The sequence below is a fragment of the Leptinotarsa decemlineata genome, unplaced genomic scaffold (assembly GCF_025532065.1).
Source record: "Leptinotarsa decemlineata unplaced genomic scaffold, Ldec_3_MD MMD2_tig00000035_RagTag_RagTag, whole genome shotgun sequence".
Classification (NCBI taxonomy): Eukaryota; Metazoa; Arthropoda; class Insecta; order Coleoptera; family Chrysomelidae; genus Leptinotarsa; species Leptinotarsa decemlineata.
This window is the reverse complement of record NW_027412540.1, coordinates 12,929,883-12,947,257: the sequence shown is the minus strand read 5'-3', so window position 1 is coordinate 12,947,257 and position 17,375 is coordinate 12,929,883. Positions and strand designations below refer to the sequence as shown.

The 17,375-nt window shown below is 32.4% G+C and overlaps 2 protein-coding genes across 5 annotated transcripts in view; one reads left to right on the top strand and one right to left on the bottom strand.

Moving 5' to 3' along the window:
• The first annotated feature begins 1,873 nt into the window (after positions 1 to 1,873).
• Positions 1,874 to 10,019, top strand: Rm62 (ATP-dependent RNA helicase p62). The gene is made up of 6 exons (XM_074171919.1): positions 1,874 to 2,084; positions 3,915 to 5,096; positions 5,223 to 5,461; positions 8,294 to 8,472; positions 9,389 to 9,665; positions 9,757 to 10,019. Coding segments are annotated over exons 1-6 (1,887 nt in total). The 5' UTR covers positions 1,874 to 2,082; the 3' UTR covers positions 9,765 to 10,019.
• The window catches only part of LOC111510524 (uncharacterized), a 57,655-nt gene continuing 45,280 nt past the window's right edge, over positions 5,001 to 17,375 (bottom strand). For 3 of the 4 annotated variants that reach the window (XM_074171915.1, XM_074171916.1, XM_074171917.1), the window contains exons 9-10: positions 15,758 to 15,907; positions 5,001 to 8,529 (exon numbers count right to left, since the gene is read on the bottom strand). In XM_074171915.1, coding sequence (XP_074028016.1) covers positions 8,492 to 8,529; positions 15,758 to 15,907 — 188 coding nt within the window. In that variant the 3' untranslated portion in view covers positions 5,001 to 8,491. Of the gene's footprint in view, positions 15,908 to 17,375 lie in introns of all 4 variants that reach the window. The other variant, XM_074171918.1, reaches the window with a different exon arrangement.

The following is a 17,375-nucleotide window of genomic DNA, read 5'->3' as shown; positions in this document are numbered from 1 at the left end:
TTTCAAATAACACCCAATATAAATGTAATATTCCAAACTAATAGTAAAAATGGATACATACTGTATGATGATAAATCTTATGTAGAATTTTTTTAACACGTTTTTCAGCCGGTCTGCCATAGCGGACGTTACAAAATGAAGCTTTACTATTAGTAAAGACACGCCTGAAGAAGCTATAATATAGCGAAACATGTGTTGCGTTTTTGTAAAACTGTTTCTTGAATAATAATCCAAGATATTTGACGATCTGGTAAAGGATGGGACGACCATGTAGATGAGGATCTGAATCAACACTGGCTGCTGTGGAAAAAAGATTCAAACAATGAATTGATGGATGTAGCCGTTACTGTGTGGTAAGAGATCATCATTAAAAATAAAAATAAAACTTCCTTTGTTCCCAAATCTAAACGATACAGAAATTTTGCACTTTACAGATAAGGGTTGAAAACCCAATTATTTGAAATCTTTGGAAATTCATACCTACTAAATGACCAAATAGAACTGGTTTTCTATCCGGTTTTCAAATTAGCGTATTCACATTGTCACAGGTAAACAAAATTCAGGTAATAAAGTGATTTAGGATCGTTGGTTTTTACCTATAGCAGTAAAGTGGTATAAAAACATAGACAGTTTCACTTCTTATTTTTTATAATTCAATCAATATTGAAAAAATATTCCAATTTCACGTTACTACTCTTTGATTATCCCTGAAGTCCAGAAGTTGGAGCTTCACAATGCCAGCATAAACGGTTTCGCTACTGATGCCGCCTACGCCTACTGAGAACATAGTATGGAGATAACTCTTATTAGCTCGTGCTCGTGGTTCGAGGCTGGAACCCCAAGGTGATGTGATGGGAAGTCGCTCAGCAAAATTATCATAGATAGCAATCATAGACATTCGAATTGATCAAATTTACATGTGGACGGACTCGAGTTGAGTTATTTTATTTTTTGATCAAGAAAACTTGAACAATTTGAATATCATTGGCGTTGGATCTTCTCTAAGCTGAACGCCGCGGACATTCCAAATAAGACCTACGATACCAATGAGACAACTGACTGAGAAACATGAACGACAAAAATTGAGAATTCTGGCAAAAAAATACGAAGAAAACATGACGGTCAAGGATCACCATGAAAATATATTATCAGTTCACATTGCAATACAAGAAATAGTGCTACTAGATATTGATAGATTTTCATAATTAACCCGAATATCACGAACAACTGCTTGGATTTACTTTGAATATGATTTCAAGAATAAGAAAGTCAAATGAAATATATCCTTCATTTCAGGCAGTACTCGAATTAAAAAATGCCAGATTGACAGTTTCCCTGATAAACTACAGTGTCTTATGAAAAATAAGCCATTAAGGAGTCATCGTATTCTAAATGATCTGTCTCCAGTGTTGGACGAGCGAGAAACTTCAATAAGAACGAACCATGCACCAGAAATGGTGCAGGCTACAGTTATTAAAGCTGTTTAGGAACTGCGAAAACTTATTCAGATAAAGATTCAACCACAATGGACTAACACAACACAAAACAGACCCAAGTTGACAAGAGGGCATTCGCGTTCCTTCCCACGGCTACCACGGAACCCCTTCTACTTCGTTTGATTACTCTTCTATGCGTGAGATTCTAGGTCAGTTCTGGTTCTCTACCCAGACTGTTCCTGACAGTCTGAAAACAGTCACTCAACTGAATACTGAGCATGTTGTCGCGTAAAAACTTCAGTCCACAGCTGACTCACTGATTTCGGACGATTCGGAACAGTACCACAATAAACCTGTGATCACAGATCAATTTTGAACACAGCATTAAGAGTTTTATGCTTTCATTTCCTGTTCCCAGTTTCCGTTTCCTGTCTTTTAATATCCCTTCACCCTTCACGTCGTGGCTAGAAAGCGGCAGACGCCATTTTATTTCGCAGGCGGATTTTGCGTTTGCAGGTGTGGTGGTGCAGATAGTTTTCAAATTGTATTTTTGAACTTGATCAACTATTACCAATTTTCGTCAATAATTCCATATTAAACCTTTCACATTTTTCAAAATTCAAAGTGCTTCCGCCAGTTTCTGGAGATGTAAGTATCTTTTGAATATGTATTTGATTTATAATTTTTGGAAATCTGGATTTTATTTGCCTTATTGCATGCTCAAAAGACGTTCATCTATCGAAGATGAAATATATATAGTGATATCAGTAAACTGATTTCACTCACGACCATTCCCAGGTCGTCCGCTATGCAAACCAGGACAATCGGCCATTGAATCTAATGGCGTTAGAAATTTGATGGCAAGAATTCTTTATAGCAATTGGCAGTATTTATATTTTATTATATGAGTAGTCCATTTGTAATAGTCACTATGCTGTTGAATTGCATATTTTTAGAAATTGCAAAGTTGATATTTGTCATTTTCAAGAAAGTTTATAATTTTTAATTGTTTTTTCAATGCTAGTACTACCAGGAGTATTTACGGTGTCTACATAAAATCAGTACTGATTATTTAGTTTGTTAGTTGAATCGGCTTCAAATGGCTTTGAAAGAATAATTTTTGCACAGCTGGTTTTGCAACTGTTGAGCAATGTCAAACCTTGAACTGCTCTCAACCATATTGTGTTGTTGTATTTCACACCTTGAGTACTTTTTCGACTGTTTCCGAGTGTTTTTAAATATTTTATAATATTTCTGGGGATCCATAGTTACCTATGTGATCAGAGGTAAAAAGAAATTTTTACTGTATGAAATATAATAGTAATTTTTGTAATGTGTGGTTATGTATAAAATCACAGCATAAAGCATGCCGAAATTGTCCAATTGCCTGCCCACTTTGCTACAGCCAGGATTTTAATATGGCAACTTTTCCAAACCACCATAAGGAATATATTGGTTATATTTGTTATGAAATTGCAGCAATTTCAATGTTTCTATTCTGCCCTCCACATTGATCACTATACATGATCACATTTTTGGTGGCTACAAAATGTTTGAAAAATTCAGCAGACAAGAACCAATTTCTGGTGGTGACCCACGAGATGCTAATCTTTCATCCCGTGTACACATGTATCTATGCTTGATTGGTTGTCTCATTATGAATGCTCAAGCCATATGTCCATAACTGACGTTTATAGTAAACAATACATATAACTAGATTTGGTGTGGGTAATGTTTTCATGGGGTCAGAGGATAATATTGTACAGAATCAACTTTTCTCAAATGAAATTCCTTCTGAAATGCGACTTGAGTCTTTTATATGTATGTATCATGCCATAACTTAACATTGAACGCATCACATTTTTTAAACATTCAATAGTTTTTGAAAATGTAAATTATTCCCTCAGTAAATACTTTACTAAATGTAAAACTTCATACTGCATTATTTTCCATTTATTCCTTGTAAAGACATTACATTTAAGCAATACATACGTCATAAAAAATATTTGGGCATTAGGACTATTTGTTTTTCTGTAAGAATTTATATAACTAGAAATTATTCACTGATCTTGTAATATGGTTATTTTCCTCTTTTATTCAATTGAGCTGTAGTCTTAGTTGAATTCTTACCTGCAGTTTTTATCTAACTACTCAAAAAATTCTACTGTCCAAGATTCCTAAACTTAAAAAAAAAAAATGTTTGCAAACATTAACATCCACACCAGCTCTTGGTAGTAAGTGTATGCAAGTATTCTGTCTTGGTAAATCGTTCAGCGCTATTTTCTATAGGCTCATAAGTTGTACTTTTTCTCTGTTTCTCTCTCTCTCTCTCTCTATATATATATATATAATATAAAGAAAATACGTGGATATAACACTCCAAAAATGGGGGGGCAAACAGCGCTGGAAACACCTGTTCACGGTTTGTTGCCCCCCCCTTTTTTGAAGTGTTATGTAATTGTTAATTTTATATTCCAGGTCATTCAGCAGACAAAACAGTAGTAGCGGAGGACGAGGGGGCTCCTTTCGTGGAAGAGATAATTATTCCAACTCTGACAGAAATTCTTTTGGAGGTGGTGGTAGAGGAGGAGGAGGTTTTAGAGGTGGAAATGAGGGATCTAGTTACAGGGGTGGAAATGATAGTGGTGGATACAGGGGTGGAAATGATGGGGGCGGATATAGAGGTGGGAGGGATGGATTTCGTAGCGGCGGTGGGGGGAGAGGAGCTGGTTTCAGGAATGGTGACTCTGGGAGCCGTTTCGGAGGTCGAGGAGGAGGTAGAGGCGTTCAAGGGGGCCAGTTATATAAACCACAATGGGATAATATTCAGCTGCATCCAATAAAGAAAGATTTTTATGTGCCGCACCCTGCTGTGGCAAATCGTTCACCTTATGAAGTTGAACAGTATCGAAGAGCTAAAGAAATTACAGTTGATGGAAGTGCTCCAAACCCAATTCAAAATTTCAATGAAGCTTGTTTTCCTGATTATGTAATGAAAGAGATTAAGAATCAAGGATATGATGCTCCAACTGCTATCCAAGCCCAGGGCTGGCCCATAGCTTTGAGTGGCATGGACATGGTTGGAATTGCAAAAACTGGGTCAGGAAAAACATTGGCATATATCCTTCCAGCAATTGTACATATCAATAATCAACCACCAATTTCTCGTGGTGAAGGACCAATTGCTTTGGTGCTGGCGCCTACTAGAGAATTGGCTCAACAGATCCAACAAGTTGCTAGTGAATTTGGTAGTTCTTCATATGTTCGTAATACCTGTATTTTTGGAGGTGCACCTAAAGGTCCACAGGCAAGAGACTTGGAGAGAGGTGTAGAAATATGCATTGCTACACCTGGGCGTCTCATTGATTTTCTAGAAAAAGGGACAACCAATCTAGAACGCTGCACGTACTTGGTTTTGGATGAAGCTGATAGAATGTTGGATATGGGTTTTGAACCACAAATTAGAAAAATCCTTGAACAAATCAGACCAGATAGACAAACTCTCATGTGGTCTGCAACGTGGCCCAAAGAAGTGAAAAAACTCGCCGGAGATTTTTTGAAAGATTATGTACAAATAAATATTGGTTCATTGCAACTCTCGGCTAATCACAATATTCTCCAAATTGTTGACGTTTGCCAGGAACATGAAAAAGAATATAAGTAAGTGAGACAACTTGGGTGCTTGTATGTATGACATACCATTGTAAATACATATATTTGAGATTGAAACTGATTTGACAAATCGTACTTCAGCTCACAACTTTCTATATACCATTTGTGTTTCAGACTCAATCAATTGTTGCAAGAGATAGGCAACCATACAGAACCGGGTTCTAAAATTCTGATATTTGTTGAAACAAAAAAAAAGGTAGAGGCAATCACCAGAGCTATAAGACGTTTTGGATGGCAGGCAGTTTGCATGCACGGGGACAAGAGTCAACAGGAACGAGATTATGTTCTTAGCGAATTTAGAAACGGAAAATCTACCATATTAGTAGCCACTGACGTTGCTGCTAGAGGCCTAGGTAAATATAAGCCGGTTGAAATTTGATTTGATATTTTTTAAATTTAAGGAATCGAACCATGTTTAGTTTAAATGTTTATATTGAGTGATGCTCTTTTCGAATACTAAACATTTTCAGTATTTTTAGTCTATAGTAGCATTTTCCGGATTTCCAGACTGGTTGGATTTCACAGCTTTACTTTAGGATATTACCTTTTGTTATGAATAAGATAAGAAAAATAGGTCTAGATTTGTTTTTCTAATTTATTCCTTAAATAATTGTGGTACTTAAAAATATCTATTAAAAAAAAGATAATCTATCAAGACTTGAAAAAGTCTTCATTTCTGTTTGGTGACAAAAATATTTCAAAATTTTTTTTTCATGTCCTTTTCCGAATCAGGTTTCAAAAACGTTTTTTGTTTAAATTATATTTCAAGGCCTACATTTTTGACTTATATCCGTTTCTGTTCAAAATCTGTTTTTCCATTAACCAGCTGTCGCACCCCTACGAATGACAACCCTCAGAAGTCGAAACTTGTGCGAGCTTTGGATTAACGAGGTCTTACCTTTCAACGTGTGATTTCTAACACGAAGAAATTTGACAAAAGTGTTTAGGAATTTATTTGCAAATAAAATTGATTAACCCCATGCATATTGCTTAGAAAACCACTCCATACTTGCATTCACGCTTTTTTTTAATCTTCTCACATCTATTTTTAGTATTGCTAACAATATTTATTGCCCATTTTTTTTTCTAATTTGGCAGGTAATAGGTCAGTTACAAATAATTGCACAGTGGAACTACAATGTGCATACTTCATTCTTATTGATATCATTATTCTTAGTTACATTAGTTGTTGAGTTAATAATCAGTCTGGGTTATCCTTTTTTTGTTTCAGAGGCACATGCAGGATGAGCGTACATAGCATACAAGTGAAATAAAAAAAGAAACATTGCTTATGATACGCCTTAGTTGTGTTCTTACAAAAGGATGCAATTCTGTGTCTTGCGGTGCCTCTGGCTGTCTGCCGTGAGACGGTAGAAGACCGATGGAAGATTTGATGTTTGGCCGCATCAAAAATGGCACACGTTTGACACACAGAAAATAACTTCGAGGGGGGCACAGACAATGGGCCATTCCCATAGAATTTGATGACATCATTTATACAATTTTGCAAAGAGTTCTAGCTTGCACAATTCTTTGTTATATTAGAATGAATCTTTTGAAGTCTTAACATTTCTTGAAAGTAGAGGAATGTAACTATAAATTCACTCTAAACACCGGTACCCATTTGAATATCTCACTAATTTGAAGTATTATGATAAGAAAGGTCATCAGTAGAATAATCCACATCGAATTTCATATTTGTTTTCCTTCAATATCACTACTTTGAAAAGTATTAATCCATTGGAATTTTAATATCAATAAAGGCACACTGAGATTGAGATCCTTTTCTTCATTTTGTAAAAAAGGTTCGATAAAAAGAAAACAGTTTCCCCGTATGATCTGTATGTAATTAACTATAATTATCTAACTCTTTAGTTTCAACTGGAAAATTCTTAAATATTATGCGAAGGGAATGGCCTGTTTTTACCATTATTATTTTTTTTTCAAATTTTAATCAAAATATTTAATAATATTTCAATTGATTCATGAAGCATTTTGAATTGTGCCCCCTATTATATGGAGCCGCAGCAGCCACTTAACTCTGTATATTCGTGGTAATGTCAGCGGCCCCTTTTCCCAAACGTAAAGTAGCTCGGCTGTCGATCATCGAGGGACTTTCAAAGATTGTTGCCGAGCTGCAAAACAAGATGTCATTCAAATGATAATTTGTCTTCCTGTCGGTCCTGCAATTTTACTCATTATTTTGGCATTGATGCGTACACAAATAATTGAAATGTGGTGTAGTATTGAACAAGAAAGTACGCATTGCCACTGCAGCAGCCAAAATACATTGCTACTATAGCTGTTACACTAAGAATTGTTTAAAATCTTCAGAGCGACATGGATAACACTCATTTTCATGGTTAGTATTCTTATTTTTTTATTCAAATTTTGATTATTCTCCATTTTTCAATAATGGTTTTGGTTATTGAACAGTTTCTAGACGTTTTACTATTTAAAATTGTTTTTCAAATCCAAAACTAAGCTTACACTCAATGGAAAATAATCAAGAGTGCTAGTGCTGTCTAGTTACATCACTTGAATTCAAAACAAGTTCCTCTTGATCAAAATAATGAAACTTTCAAGTAGTAATTGAATATTATTCAGAAGGTGAGACTAGAAACTATTATAAAAGCATTTACATTTGCTTCCATAAATTAACACTCTCCTGAAAATTCTATACAAACTTTCCTTAGAAATTTTCTTTGGTGTTCAATTCACAACTGTATAACCAAGTGGATTTAATTTGAAACATTCAATGAGCATTTTATAATCGATAATTGGCATTTAAATATGTTTCAAATGGACCAGTGAGTGAATTCTCTCCTGAATGCACATTCGACATTGCTGAATGAAATTATTCACTTTAAATGTAAGTATATTATAGTATACATTGCAAAAACAATTAACATTGGTATATATAGAATTTTGACTAGGGTTGTTGATATTCAACTAATTAATTGGAAGACAATGCAGAATTGCCCATGTGTACATGTTCGAAACTCCAGACGCAGTTCAACCCGAACTCAAAGACAACATATATACATACATATCAAACATTTCTGCAGTAATTGATAATGGACTACTTGCTTAAAGTTACAAAACTTAGTTTTATCCTTCTATTCGAAAGTTAAGTGATGTAACTATTAACTTGAAATAATGTTTAAATTAACGGCATTACCTAGATGTGGATGGGATCAAGTACGTAATAAATTACGACTATCCAAATTCTTCGGAGGATTACATCCATAGGATAGGCAGAACTGGGAGGTCCGAGTGTACTGGTACTTCTTATGCCTTCTTCACACCCAGCAATTCAAGGCAAGCAAGGGACCTTCTGGGAGTTCTCAAAGAAGCAAATCAGGTAAAGTTGAATGGACGCCCTATTTTTGTAGATGTGTCCAAGATAATGGAGAGCCAGCTTAAGAAAATTGAAACTGATAGCCACAAAGTCGGTTAGATTAGAAAACATATGCGCCTAATTGTGAGCTTATTTAAATGACGTTTTAAACTTAAAATTTTGGAGGTATTGAAAAAAAAAAGAAAATTCGCCAATTTACATTAATTTTTTATTCGTTATTTTAAAATGAATTAACTAACAAAAACACTTTCTCATGGCTACTTTTCAAGATTTCCAAGATGGCTTTTATAGATTTTTAATCTGAAGTTTCATCTCCAAGAAACCCATCACCATTTTAATAAGTATAAGATGTGGCTATAACTTATTTGATTAATTTTGAAACTCATTCACATACGCTCTAAAATAAGAATTTTTTTATTTCACTAAATTTATATATATATATATATATATATATATATATATATATATATATATATATATATATATATATATATATATATATTTAAAATATCAAAAAGAAAAGTTCAGGTCGACTTGTAATCAAAATTTTCTCCTTGAAATTATTGTCAATGCCAGTCCCAAAGAAAGATGAACAATTTCAATAGATATCATTATTACTAGTTCCTAGTATTGTTTTCTTTTCCAAGCTGAACTTTGCTCATAATGAATTTCACAGAGTTACAATGCACATATTAGAGCCAAGTTGATGAATTATTATCAACTAGGTGTCGAAATGTGCAAAATAATAGTGGGACACTGATTTTAACTTCGATTTACATTTGATATAATGTATTTCGTAAAATTAAATCCTGACATTTTTTTTAGCATACAATCTTTTTATATTTGTATGAAAAACTCTATGAAACTGAATTTAACAATGATTGCCTTTATTTTTTTCGTAACAAGTCAATTTTTGAAGGTTATAAATCCAAAACTGGCAGAGATAGCTAACCGTTCATCAAGTTTTGGCAAAGGTGGCTTTAGCCGCTACAGTGATGGTAGTGGAAGAGGGAATAGGGGTGGTAGTAGAGGAGGTGGAGGTAGAGGCGGAGGCCGTGGAGGTAGTAGCTATGGGCGAGGCGGTGGAGATTTCAGATCTCGAGAAAGTTCAGGAAGGCCATCTAGGTTCAGCGGAGGCCCTACTAGTGGTAACAGTGCAGGAAATAGGCCATCAAATGGTTATGGAAATAGAGGAGGTGAGCATTTGTTTGTTATTCTGACACTGATTACTGTCGTAGATCTCATTTGAATTTCATAAACCAGAAACTGAAACTTTTTTTGTTGCAGGTTATTGAATGCAGCAGAAGTGACGTGATCTCAGTATTTTCTTCTGATGCATTCCTTGCATCATGGCACTTTGATACTGCATCATTTTTGTTTCTAAATTATTCTAGAAAATCGTTCAACATGATTTGCATGTTTGTAAATGAATTTAAGAATTAGAGAATTTCCATTATTAATTTGATAACTGTGATTAAACTTTTAGTTTGTGGATGACTGTAAAATGTAATAATTTTAAGATAGAAAATAAATCATTTTTAATACTAAAACTGAAATTTGATATGGGATGTTTAAGAAAAAAATTATTTAAAAAATATTTTATTACTGTACAACAAACAACACACCAGAGCTGTATGCATTAATTCTGATGAATAAATAATATATAATTTTTCTAAAATACGAATGTCTTGTTCAAGATAAAATGAAGAGATGTCAGAAAGTTTCGTTTGATGATAGAATGCTATGAATTGGGAATACTTTCCTTCAAAATCTCATCATTTTTATCTTACTATTTAAAAAGAAATACAAATATTTCAAAACAGCTTTTTAAGAGTCTTCAATATTCACTAAATTTAACAGCAAGAAAATTTAGACATCAATAAAATAAGTTGATGTTAACTTTATATGAATTGTCCTGAAATTTGTCATTGAATATAGCTACATTGGGGAATATATAGTAAATGTCTAATTATCTTTATATTATAATGCTTTAAATTCTATTTGATATCTAGGATTCATTTACAATGGAGAGGTATTTGGAAAAATAAATCAGATGTATGAAAATTGTCATTTTCTAGAATATAAGTCGTCAATTATTAACATCAAATTCCCTTGTAAATCATTAAATCACAGCATAACTGAAATGAAATCTAAAATTATATTAATAAAAGATTTTGGAGTTGGTCAATAATGAATGAACAGTATTGACGTGTCTTCAGTATACCACAGTGACTTAACATATTTTTAGTTACAAATTAGAAATTATATTCAAAATTTATCTGAAAACTAATTTTATCTCTTAGGGACAATATATTTTTGACCTACTTCTTTATCACAAACATTTTCAAAAAGAAAATTAACATCAATGAAATCTCTCAACAAAGATATGTAAAAAGAAATATATCTGAAACAACCACTAATTGAGAACTGTATCTTACAGAAATGCTATACAACATAACAAAGATTATTGATATAAAATTTCACTAGTATATAGCAATGGAACTCACGATCGTCGAGCAGATCAAATATCTTCTATTAATTAATGGATAACTTAACATATTTAAAAGAAAAAATATGCTAACCCATTAATTCAATACAAATTATTAAATCTTTTTCTATTTCTGATATATTTGGTGGTGTAAGTAAGATAAAAATTGGTGGTAGGACATTGGAAACTGCAGCTGTATATAATCACGAAGACAATCTCATGAGAATTACGGTACAAGCAAAAAAACTGAATTTCAAGTGAACATTTTGAATTTCCCTGCTAAAAGGGTAATTCTAGCACAAAAATATCAATGAGTTACTTATCTCTTTTCATAAAGCTCACCTCACGATTTGAGCTCCACAAAGTTTATTTGAAAAATATATCAAGACATGTTTCTCCACAAACTATTTGAAAAATGTATCACATGTTTTGTTAACACAGTAGCTTCTTCAATAGTGATTTAAAATCACTGTTGAAGAAGCTACTGTGTTAGCGAAATATGTGATATATTTTTCAAATAAAGTTTGTGGAGATCAAATTGTTAGGTGTAGTTAATGAAATTACAATCATCTTCATTAAGTAACGGCCGAGTCAATCAGGAAAAAAATGTATGCGTTATTCTTTACATCTAGAGAATGCAATCTCTTAAGAAATTAACCGATATTTTTAACAACGTAGTCAAAATACATGATTATTGAAACAAAATTATAGAATTTGAATACTCACTATTTTGAAAGCAGTTCCCAAAAACAAAGTATTTGTATTGTCTGCTTAGCAACTTCCGACCTGCATACTCTACAATCAGCAAAAGAAAATGTTCGTTTGACTTCCATGTTTGTAGGAATCATAGTCCAAAAAGCTTTTAATCCACCTGATTTAATATAGTTCATTTCCGTTCTTATCAAAATCTAAACATTTTTATATCCGAATGTAGGTTCGTCTTGAAATAATGCTTTTGCAGCTAGTAGAGCTCCAAAGAAGTTTATATGAAAGATCCTATCTTTTTTTCAATGAGGAATCACCTCCTCTAGACCAGCGGTCTTCACACTTTTCTGGCCAAGGGCCACACAAGACGATGTGGGTATCGGCGATGGGCCACGGATTATATGACTCCTTGACATTAGGTCGTTCGCGTAGGATTTGATATCGAAAAAAGTACTTGTACATATTGTTCATTAGAATATTTATTTTTATTGGGAAAAGATAACCGTAATTATAAATACCTAATTATAATTACAAATTATTTCTTGTATATCAGCATCTTTTGGACTATCTGCTATTTTCATTGTATCGTCTAAACGAGTGGAAAGACGATTGCGGTATATATTTTTCAAGAAGCTCATTTGCGAAAATGTGTTAAAGAAAATATGGTTAAAAGTAATTGTGCGCACCCTTGTAAACATTTACACTTGCCAGGTGCATTTTTCCAAAATTCAATGTATTCCTGGTTTTCACGGTGTTATGAAATTATCTTTCAGCTTTATGTCTTGCTTAGGTTCAATGATTTCATGTGTTTTAGAAAATACAAACAGGCAGAATTTTTTCATATCTTCATTTTCAATATGCCAAGGGTTTTCCACAAGTATAAAACAGTTCTTAATTTTTCTCACATCGTAAAATCTATTTTGTATTTCCAACAGATATTCTTTCAAAAAGGATATCATATCTTGAGTAGAAACTTCGGAATGCAGAGCAGCAACAATTGGAAAATTTGAAAAATCTCCTGCTTCGAGTTCATTTATGTATAATTGTAGTTTGTCTTAAAATAAACACTTTATTTGTCATTTATCCAATTATCTTCTTAGGTCTTTGCATCCCTTAATTAAGGCTATTGAATTTCATAGTAATATCGGGATCAAAAACCACAAGTGTCCACCATTCATTTTGCTGAAGTTTGGGGAATTATTTGCCATTTTGTTGTAAAAAAAACTATTATTTCGTGTTTTAAATGAAATAACTGTTTCAATACTTTTCTTTTGCTTAACCATCTGACGGCCGTATGAAGATGTCATCGCCATAATTAGATTGTAATTTTTCAAGAAAGCTTTTGAATTTTCGATGATTACGTTCGCGCGAGTACCCGACGACAGCATCCCGGCATAATAAAAAAATAGCAGTACCTTTCCAATGTCCATTTATAAAACAAAGTTTTCCCTCCCATTTTTCTTAAAAACTCCTGAAATGTGTTAATGACAACTTGATTGAAATTATTTACTTTGTCGCGGGCCGCACAATACCGGTCACGGCAGAAAAATATTACATATAATCAGATTCTGTTAATAATAATGTGTTTTGTGGAGCAAGTTGATCACATGGACTTTATGTAGATCATAAACTCACATGGGAAATTCGTATTAACAATCTGGTAACTAAATTGAACAGTGTTTGCTTAGTAATTCGACAATTGCATGGCACTGTCTCTTTGGATATTCTCAAATTAGGATGCCATGGATATCCTAATTTCTTATTAGTTATGGGCTGATATTCTGGGGCAATTTTGCTCATGTTCATGAATTATTCTCTTACAGAAAAAAATTATAAGATGCACGATCAAAGCTCATCATCAGGACATCTGTAGACCAATATTTAAGAGATCATCCATTCTGAACTTGCCTTGTATGTATATCTATCATTTTTCCGAGTAGGCCTGGGACAAAATTCATAAAAGACAAAAATCCGTATAAAACTAGATATGGTAGAGCAGTCACTTAATCAGACAGACTCATGTATTGCAATACGTTATTTAGAGTCAAGTATTTAAAAAAAAAAACGTTGGTTTCTTGTATTTTTACCAAAGGAAGGGGGATGTGATAATAGTTGTGTTCAAAACCCATTGAATAAATCTGTTTAAAATCTGTTTTCCCATTAACCAGCTGTCGTACCCCTACCAACAACAACCTTCAGAAATAGAAACTTGTGGGAGCTAAGAACTAACGAGATCTTACCTTTTAACGTGTGATTCCTAACCCATCTGTTCGAAAGTCTCTCTCACCTTTTTTTAAATAACATGATTTTATGATACAACAAGAAATAAAATCATTTCCAACAATTCGTGTAGGAATGAAAACCTTTACACTCATTTCAGATTATCATTTACATAGTAAATACTTGGAATCCAGTGTAGTTGTTTCATTAGGCATTTTGTTAATTCCTTCTTGAAGAGAAGACAGAAGTAGTTGATTTGGTAATTTGTCACAATGACTTGAGCATTAAATTAAAGCCTTGACAACAACCATTACACAAAAAAATATTTCTTGTCTTCGACATCGTTTTTCGGTTAAAATTGGAGAACTGCAAAAAACCACGCTCGATTTCTTACAGATGCTTCTTTTCATTTCATCTCAAACAATAGAATACAAGAAATAGAGCAGACTATCAAAATGCTAATCAAATTTTGTTAATACTATCCATGCCATTTTCGGCGTTTTTTTTGTAAAAAAAAAATTCTGGTTATTCCACTGATATCCGTTAGACAATTAGCTCAATTCAACAAGACAAACCATTTAAAAAATAATCAGAACTGAGAATGGACAATATTACATATCTAACTGAGTAATGCTTTGCTTTTTTGATCATATTTCATTTATGTAGATTCAGTTTTTTCATGAATAGGTTGTCATTTTTCAGGAAGGAAAGTTGAAAAAATTTCATTTGTGGGAACTTTCTACTGCAAGGGAAGGTGTGGTTTTAATAATGATTATTCTTTCAAGTCTTGAGTATTTACATAAAAGACATTAATTAGTCATAAAAAAAACTGAATATTTTTAGAAAGTAGAGATGAAGTGATTTTTAAGGGAAATTCATGCATACGTTTTTAATGATTAGTAAAAAATTGCAAGTCACAAGAAACTACTATTTTTGCAGAATTGTCATATCTTGCAGTCAACTTAGTGAATTCAATCTTGTGACACTTGCAATATTTCCATTGAAAATCTATGATCAAAATTCATGACTAGCTTCTTGCAAGTAACTAGAAAAACATTCTTCTGTCTGAATTTGAATTTTTTTTTTCCAATTTGTAAATTGAATATATGTATAGTCACTGGTTTGTTAGGCAACATCTGGTGCTGCATGGTAACACATCAGAAAATTTTTAGTCACTTTTCTAAATCTTGTTGAAACTTAGAACAATACATGTATATGGCTAATGAATGGCTACAGCTTGGAGTAAATCATGGCTAAGCTTTATCATCAATCGTCAGTGACAAAGAGCATTCATTCAGAACTAGGTACACCTATTTATCATATAGTGTATGTATAATTACATCTCTCGTATTACCAACAATTTATCGGAAAAATATAGTTTTCTGCAAAACTGAACATATCAAAGGAATTTTGAAACTTCAAAAAATCTACTATCATATTGATCCTTACTTACTTCTCATGAAGAAATACATTACGATTCATTTGAAAACAATTTATCGTACCACAAATATTTCTATGCTATACCTTCTGAAACTATAAACACAAATTCCTTTAACAGTAAGCAAAAAACTTTTTAACATATAAATCAGTACAAAATATCAAAACAATATTTGTTGTCCCTAAAACTAACATAAACAATAAAATACTATTTTGTTTGAGTGTACAAAATACTTTAAAGCTTAATTAAAACCATTTGACTTTCATTTGTACAACACAAAAAACCAACATAACTTTATGTACACAAATCTCCAATTTTTTAGACCAAGTAATTATCACAAGGAATGTTTAAAAAAATACATAAATAAATTACGAGATCAAAATTAAAACAGTAAAGACTAGGAATATAGAGACTAGGGAATGATTAAATCACCTTACCCAAAACAGTAGGTTCATCTTTCAGAAAGGTATTTGATCTGTGCATTGTCGGTGGCGCTACTGGAACTGATTTCGCAGACCGATCACCTTTCACTACCCTTCTTGGAGATTTACTTGTATCTTTGAGTGGTGAAGGACTTCTGATATTGGCTTTAGAAAAAAAAATCTGTTTACTTTATGATCCTTTTTAAAATAACTTCATATGCTAAAATGCATAGTGTAGTGTAAATGCATGTGCATGATAATTTTGTATATATTTATTTTATTTTGATCTATGCATCTTTGTGAATATGTATTTTAATTTTAATACTAAGGAAATAACGACGTTGTAATGTTTCATTTACAATAAATACATTGATTGATTGATTGATTGAAGTAAAATGATTAAACACAATTCAACGAAATCATATTCGGTTCATGGCCACTGTATAGACGAGTTAGACTCGAAGAGCACTTTCTAAAAATATAGAGTTTTATAAATATATACCTAGCGGTTTGATAGTTGAAACATAAACAGCGTCAAAAATATATTTTTTTCAACATTAAACTTCTTCAATATAAACTTGAATCAAAATTTATGGGTGATATAAATTCGAGTCAGATTAATAGATGTTCAGATTTCAATAATGTTTTGTTCAGGAGTCTTGATAACGTAGATTGGTACTGAACACAAAACATTATTGAATCTCGTAGGGAAATAATCAATAGGAGAGCTTATCATTATTTTCGAAATTTTTCTTCTGAGATGAACATTGTCGATAAAATTATGATAGTAATATTGAAAGATTTTGATGTTGTGTTATAATATTATAACTATCAAATTGCTCAATTTTATATATTTTCAGAAAGTGTTCTTAATGGTGTTCCATTTGAAAAAAATGTTTTCGATTTTTGATTCACCTATTAGGAAAAAAAGTTTGGTCAATTCCTCATTTTATAACGAAAAAACTAAATTTTCGATACATATTCATATCAAAACGGATTTTTCACGTGAGTTTTCATTGAAAATAGTTTCCATTGATTATACCAGCATTTTGGTTTCGAATCTATTTTGAAAACACTTTTTCCACAACATAATTAAAATACTGTCTCACCAAGCATGTTTCACCAACCAACAATAGAAGGATGACTAAAACTAAATTTAATGTTTCTCATGGAAAATTAGAAATAAAACTTTCTGTTTTTTTTACCACTTTTATTCATGACTAATGTTATTACTGCAGTTTCGTCCTACAAAGACATTTTCAAACAATTGCAATAAAATGTCTTAATAGAATGGAACTCCAGTTACATTAGTTACGAATAAAAGTGGTAAAAAATATATAAAAAGTTTTATTTCTCATTTTTCATGATAATCTCCTACCACGTAGTAAAGGTTACATCCATCAATTTATAATGTTTATCTGATCAAGGAGTAGTCCTAATTATAATTGAAAAATACAAAGTTCAAAATCAATCTTAAAACAAATATAAAATCATAAACAAATTAATTTAATTGCAGTTAAACAAACGACTTATTTTGGTCCTAATAGAATACATACATACACACACGAAATCCATACTGACCAGTCAATACATTTCATCCACCTGACACTCATGATTTTCTTTAATATTTTTG

What these genes read in the sequence shown, in the direction of transcription:
- Rm62 (XM_074171919.1), top strand. An exon ending in GAACATGAAAAAGAATATAA is followed by an intron (nt 5,097 to 5,222) that starts GTAAGTGAGACA and finishes TTTGTGTTTCAG; the next exon opens with ACTCAATCAATTGTTGCAAG. An exon ending in CGTTGCTGCTAGAGGCCTAG is followed by an intron (nt 5,462 to 8,293) that starts GTAAATATAAGC and finishes GGCATTACCTAG; the next exon opens with ATGTGGATGGGATCAAGTAC.